The 7,397-nt window shown below is 36.2% G+C and overlaps 1 protein-coding gene across 1 annotated transcript; it reads right to left on the bottom strand.

Moving 5' to 3' along the window:
• Positions 1-233: 233 nt before the first annotated feature.
• On the bottom strand, positions 234-3,876 carry LOC112170566 (disease resistance protein RUN1-like). The gene is made up of 4 exons (XM_024307902.2): positions 3,770-3,876; positions 2,470-3,559; positions 2,084-2,362; positions 234-1,991 (listed from the first exon to the last, which is right to left on the bottom strand). Exons 2-4 carry the CDS (start codon positions 3,388-3,390, stop codon positions 234-236), a joined length of 2,958 nt encoding a protein of 985 aa, XP_024163670.1. The 5' UTR covers positions 3,391-3,559; positions 3,770-3,876.
• Positions 3,877-7,397: the final 3,521 nt, after the last annotated feature.

Here is a 7,397-nt window from a genome sequence, read left to right as displayed (position 1 = left end):
TGGTTTTGATTCTGACATTCATATAGAATGGTTTTCTCAAGCTCCAGAGTTTGTTCTGGATGCCCTACAGTACGATTGTAATCGTATAATTCATTAATACAATTTCATCTTTACCTATAAAAAAAAAAAAAAAAAAAAACTACTGGGAAAGTAGATGCACGTGTTCATTCAAATACAAGAATTCTATCTTTTGGTTCACAAAAAAAAAGAACGAAATTAAAAAAAAAAAAACATCAACCATGTTTCTGGTCATGAATATAAGGGATTCCATTGGGTCCTGCGCTATCAAGGTGGTGATGTTTAATTCTTTTTGGATGAGCCAAATTTGCACTACTAGATGTTGCAACATCATCGTCATCATAGTGTTGAAGGCCTCGTTTGGTATTAATGCGAACATTGTGCTGCTTCAATAGTGTTTCCCAAAGCTCCTCCACATCTTCCTCATATACCATACGAACCCCACACTTCTTCACTTGCACAGTTTCCTCACTCATTATTTTTCCGCCATCGCAGTAGCGAGGTTGAAATGAGAATACAAGTGGACCGTGGATATCTGGCCACTTATTTTTTAAGTAGAATTGATGACGGGGTTTATAGAAGAACCAAATGTGATCCAATACAGGTTGACCCCATTCTTTCCCAAACAATGGACTAAAGCAATTATGGAGTTGTTCCCCACTGGCCCTAAATTCGCCATCAATGTACCACGCAACAGAAGGCGGGAGTGGTTTGAGGAGTCTAAAAATGAAACAGTAGGCGAATCCCATCCACTTGTTACTAAACCAACCAGGATGCAACTCTATAGTTATCAAAGACCCCACACTTTGGTGCTTGTACCACTCTGCAATTTCATTTCCAGGACCAACAAAGTGAAATGTTTCATGGTCAGAAAATGCTTTACTCTCAAGGTAGAGGGTTAGCAATGGAAGTGCTATACTCTTACAGCTCTCATTCTCCACCATTTTGAAACAGTTAACAAATCTCCTTTTTAGCACCGAATGGTATTGTCTTATTTGATTGGCCAATGTATCTAATGAAATGTAGTCGATAGCACTTACAAATACATGAGATGGAAGCTCTGGTAATGTCTGAAGCTTGCAGCACCAATTCAAGTAAAGCCATTGAAGTCTAGAGAGTTGGCCGACGCTCTCAGGTAGTCTAACAAATTGATTTCTGCTGAGATTCAATTTTTTTAATGAAGACAAGCATCCAAAATCACAGGGCATTGCGTCTTCAGAAAGATTGCAGTCACTTAGATCCAATTCAGTTAATGAATGCAAACCAGACAAACAAGGCAACGAAAATCCTGATGGAATGTGACTTCTTTTTCGCAATAACTGAAAATGGTCGAACATCGTATTCCATGATTTAGGTGACCGTGCTTTACATCCAGCAAGAGATAATTCTTTGAGGTTTTTCAAAAGACCAATAGAGGAAGGCACTTCTCTTATGCCAGTTCCACTCACATCAAGCTTCTCCAAACAAGCAACATGACCCAACTCATCTGGCAATTTGTCAAGCTTTGAGCAACCAGAAACATTGAGATATTGGAGAGATTTTAAGCCACCTACACTGCTTGGAAGACGCACAAGATTCTTGCAGTCTTTCAAGTTCAGCACATTAAGTCTTTCAATCACTTCAGTAGACGTAGGTAGTCCTTTTATGCCGGTGCCATTCAGATAAAGCTCCTCCAAACACTCCAAATGACACATGTCATAAGGTAGTTTGTTAACCTTTGAACAACCAGAAAGATTAAGAACTTTCAGAGACTTTAAGCCACCTACACTGCTTGCAAAATGCAAAAGATTCTTGCAATCTTTCAAGTTCAGCACAGTAAGTCTTCCAAGCACTTCAATTGTCGGGTCAACCTCATTCAATCTTATACAACCTTCAAGATACAGAAACTCGAGATATGGCATACCTTTAAAGTTTGGGGTGCTGACAAGATTCAAAGAGTGACTCAGATTAATGGTTTTCAAGTTGCATAAAGGCTGCATGACAAGTAAAAACCATAGAAAAAATTAGCTTCCATGATATATTCAACAATTATTATAACAGAATGATAATAGTGATTATAGTATACCTCCATTCCTATCCGAACATGTTTAATACAACTATGAGACAAGCTTAGTTCGAGCAGTTTTTGAGGGTTGAAATGTGATGGCAGGGATTTTAACGGATACCTCGTCCAATCAAGAATCCGTAAACTATTCGGAAGAAATTCAAGACCCTTAGGCAGGTTTCCATTCTCAATCTTCAGGTATCTTAATTTGTTCATCATTGACAATGATTTCGGAGTCACATCCATGTCCACTCCTGACTTTGTTGAGTCCACATATATGCCTTCTACTGCTTCAGTTCCCTATCAACCAAATTTTATCATACCATAAAAAGCAGATTAGTAGACTACCATGTCATATATTTACAAGCAAATAACAGTTAAAATTATTCATGCACTAAATTTCTTACAGTATTATTGGTCATGACATGTTCAACGTCTTTAAGAAGCCACAACCTACTCCACCTGCCCGGCTCGCTAGGAGATTCCCGGCAGACAATTTCCCATCCCATTTCTTGGAGCAAATCGTGCATCCATAGTCTTCCATGCGAAACAGTCAAGAGAGATCTTTCGATAAGAACTTTTATTCCAATAATTGCAGAAAAATCGCAACTGTTTAGTACTTCTGTCACTCGATCTTTGTCCTCTCCATTAAAGAAACATGCAATGTCTAGGAAAATTTTCTTCTCTTCAGAGTTTAGATCATTGTAACTTATTTCAAGTATGCCAAAAATTTCCAAGTTACAAACTCTTCCCAGTTTTCTCAGTGCACTGTTCCATTCACTTAGATCTCTTCGATACAAAGAAGAACCCAGTACTTCAAGAGCTAGAGGAAGACCTTTGGCATAACTTATAAAAGATTCTGACAAACCAAAAAAATCTTCTTCAGGGTAACCTCTTTTGAATGCTTTCCAGCTAAAAAGCTGAAGAGAATCAACATCATTTAATTCTTCGACCTTCAATCTTCTCTCCACTCCATGTCTAATCAATAAATGCTCATTTCTAGTTGTGATTAGAACTCTGCTTCCTGAACCAAACCACTCTGGGTTTCCGACCAAATATTCTAAATGACTTGAATAGTTCACATCATCAAGAATGAGAAGAACTTTTTTGTCACCTAACAACCTCCTTATAATCGTGGCTCCTTCATGACAGTCTGATATGTTGGCCTTCTTTGTCCAGATCCCAGAGAGAAGTTGCTTTTGTAAATTAAGTACACCACTTTTTTCAACAGAGTTTCTAACATCGGTAACAAGGAAACTAAATTCAAATTCACGAGAGATTCTCTCATACACTGCTCTTACCATAGTAGTCTTACCAATTCCGCCCATTCCCCATATACCAATGAAGCGGACGTCATCCACCCCTACGTCTAAAAGGAAATTGACTGGCTGCAATCTTGAGTAAATTCCAACTAGATTTTCTGCATAACTGAATGATGTAGGTTGCAATTTTGTCCATATAACTTCAACAATATCTCTTATGAGCTTTGATTCATACCTGCAATATAGAATAGACTAAACTTATCAGGAATTTAGTTTATGAAAATGTCTCTGCATTGGACTTGATTTCTTTTATATTCCTGTAATGGCATTTAAAAAGCCTCATAAGCTCAATTGATTATCTGCCTACAGTATTTGTGAGTAACATAATGAAGAGCGCAAAACATAACTATGTGTAAATGAATTAGACAAAAGAGTATATCCATACCATTCCTTTGAATTCCACCCAGAGAAACTTGCTACTTCATTTAAAGCATGTCTCCACCTTCGCACTTTCCCTCTGTCACCCCTAAATCTTTCTTCATGATTAGCGAAAGCTTCTCTAAAAGTCCCTGTTTACTTCTGTACAACAGAGGGATCAACATCATAAAAAATTGGCAGCACAGTTTTTCTTGCTTTCATGCATTTAAGAATTCTCACAAGTTCATCCAAGCACCATGTCGACCATGCATAATTTTGTGAGAGAACAATGAGGCCAAATCTCGATTCTTCAATTGCAGCAAATAGTGCTGGAGAAATATATTCCCCTTTCTGAAGTTCAGGATCATCCCTGAAAGTTGTGATTCCTTTATCATCCAACACAGTGTATAGATGGTCTGTAAAACCCTTTCGAGTATCCTCGCCTCTAAAACTCAAAAAGACATCATATTTCCACCGAGGAGCTGAAGAGCTCTCTGTGCTCATTTCCAATTGAACCTTCTGTCCTGCTGCATAGAAAATAGAAATAATGACGGATTTCTTTGTAAATCCACCATATATGAACGTTGATTCTAATAAACGAATCGAGTATGAAGCGACAAACATTAGTTGCTTTGCTTTTTGGTGGGAAACTAATTTGATCACAAGTAATTTTGAATAGAAATTCATAAACACTTGGTATTAAAGCCTCTTTTACAACAAATCATCAGGCAGAGCTACAGAAATACTAGGAAAAATAAATAAATAAACGCCAAATATTATACTGAAACGAATAGCAAAACATTCGCCAACATTGGTTAGGAATAGGTCGGGCTACTTCTCTTCTTGTCCATCTATTGGTTAGGAACCCATTTCAATATTTACACCCACACTACCCCTTTTTTCTCTTCCCCACCAATTCAGAGTGCTGGAAGGAAAAATTTATTGCACCCGTTGTCAACATTCGCCAACATCATTCGTGTTTTATTTCCAAGGTACTATGTGAGAATTTACATCACTTGTCTTCAGGTAATTCGCGTTCCCATGATTATCATAAAAGGGTCTTCAACACCAATTACTTCAACATGATCCACCTATGCATGATTCTCCTGGTGGGTTTTTGGTGGGTTTTTGATACCAATTTCTTTAACATGACCCATTTTTGCATAATTCCACTGATATTGATGGTTTCTCCTTCATTGAATTTTTCACAAGACTCTATGGTGTCTTGTTGATCCTTATCTACAAATAGGAGTGAGTTATTTTTGGGCTCTTTTTGTTTTCTGCAAGAAGTGCCTTTATGAATCAAAGTTAAAGCTTATATTTTCTTGGGAAGGGAAAAATGCACGAACAGTGTGTGGAGACTCTGAGGACTGTCAAAATGATACCTGAACTTTTAAACATATCAATGTGATACCTAGACTTATATTTTCTTGTCAACGTAGTACCTACATCAACTTTCCGTCACGGCACCATTAAATTTACCACGTGTGAGGCACGTGACATACAAAATGAAGGTAAAAAGACTGATTTTCCCTGTAACTGACATTTAAAATGCACGAACAGTGTCTGGAGACTCTTAGGACTGTCAAAATGATACCTGAACTTTCAAATGTATCAATGTGATACCTGGACTTATATTTTCTTGTCAACGTAGTACCTACATCAACTTTCCGTCATGGCACCGTTAAATTTACCACATGTGACTGTATGAGGCACGTGTGGTACAAAATGAAGGTAAAAAGACTGATTTGCCCTATAACTGAAATTTTAAATATTTTTTTTGGTAAAAACATTTTAAATATTTTTTTTTGGTAAAAAGACTTATTTACCTTTAATTTTTTTAATTAATTTTTTTCACCCCTCCACCTCTCATCGTCTTCCTCTCCCCTCGATCAACCACTCTCTAAAAAGACTGGTTGTCCTCGCCAATTCCTCCCTCAACAACACCTCAGTACTCCTCGATTTCAGGCACACAGCGCTGACGTTGTTGACCTCGACGAAAGGAACGGCGGCCCACTTCATCGCTGATTTCAGATCTTTGACAATCGCTGCTGGTGTTGCCACCAATTAAGGCAGACTTGGGAGTTGAATAGGGTTGAATGATTTTGCAAAAACAAGTTGGACTTGGTTTTGTGTTTTAGAAGTGAATCGAACAAGGGAGAAGCTTTGCTAAAAAAAAATTATTTCTCATTCTTTTTTGTTCTTGGAGTTCCCAGATCTTTCATTTCTCTTTCAAAATGGGTTTGTCGAGTTTAAGAAGATGAACAAGAGTGAGTTCAAGAACATGAACAATTGAGATTTCTTTTGTTTTTTGTTTTTTTGTTTTTTTTTTTTTTTTGCCTTTTTGCTGGGTTTGAGAAGATGAACATGAAGAAATGTTAGGTTCATACTTATCGGATTGGGATTTTTTTTTTTTTTTTGAGAATATATTGGATTGATCTTGGTTAATAGAAAAAGAAAAAAAAAATTAATCATCTTTTATTTTCAATTTTAAATTTATTCATTTAGGATTTGATGGAGTGGAAAAGTCTTTTTTGCCCTCATTTTCGGCCTCACATGCGTCAGATGTGACTCGAACTGACGGAGCCGTGATGGAAAGTTGATGTAGGTACTACGTTGACAAGAAAATATAAGTCTAGGTATCACATTGATATGTTTGAAAGTTCAGATATCATTTTGACAGTCCTCAAAGTCTCCAGACACTGTTCGTGCATTTTTCCCTATTTTCGTTGGGCATCTTTTTCTTTATACGGTTATATTCGAGGTCCAAGCACTGAAAGGAAAAACTCTTTTTTTTTTCTTTTCTCTTTTTGGTGGGCCATTAGTTCTCAAGTGTATTTTTACTGATGAAAAATAGTGTATATTTAATGATGGAGACGAAGAAGTATGCTGAGACATCCAAAAAGCTTGATCAAGAGGTTTCCAAGAAGATAAATTGAGGACATATCTGGAGAGATGAAGAGAAAAAAAAAAATGAAAAACAAAGAGAAAGACGGGTCTCCCACCGATAAGACAGACGAATTCATTAAGAGAACGGACGACCCTGTGAGAGGGTGGATGAAGCCAATGATTAAAATATCAATATTTCGGTGAAGTTTTCTTTTTTAAAGACTTCAAAATTTTCGATGCCTACCAACAATATTTCGTGTGTTATTTTGATATTTTCAAAAATGTGCGATATTTCCAAAATTTTAGGGAATACACCTTAAATGAAATGCAATGAAGAACTTGACAGAATCAGGATTCAAACCTATTTCCAAAATTTTAGAGAATATTCCTGAAATAAAATGCAATGAAGAACTTGACAGAATCAGGATTTGAACCTGTTCCCTTTCAAAATCAAGTCATTGATTTTGGTTGTAGTATACTTTTTTTTTGTATAAGTAATTTTTTTTTTCATGAATAGATTACTAATTTTTTTAGACAATATATTAATTATCCTTTTAACTTCCAAGATACAATTTCTAGCCATTATAGATTTTTAGTTTTTTTTACTCTAACATTCCTAAATACTTTTGCCACGTTATAGTAATACTAATTTGTTTGTTTTTGATTGAATAGTTCTACAACTTTATACAATCTCTAATTAAAATTATTTATATTGAAAATACCAAATATTATTCGGGTGACATCAAACATTTACCCTAAATTACTAT

The sequence above is a fragment of the Rosa chinensis genome, chromosome 6 (genome assembly GCF_002994745.2).
Source record: "Rosa chinensis cultivar Old Blush chromosome 6, RchiOBHm-V2, whole genome shotgun sequence".
In the NCBI taxonomy this organism is placed as follows: Eukaryota; Viridiplantae; Streptophyta; class Magnoliopsida; order Rosales; family Rosaceae; genus Rosa; species Rosa chinensis.
This window is presented reverse-complemented; position numbering and strand designations above follow the sequence as displayed.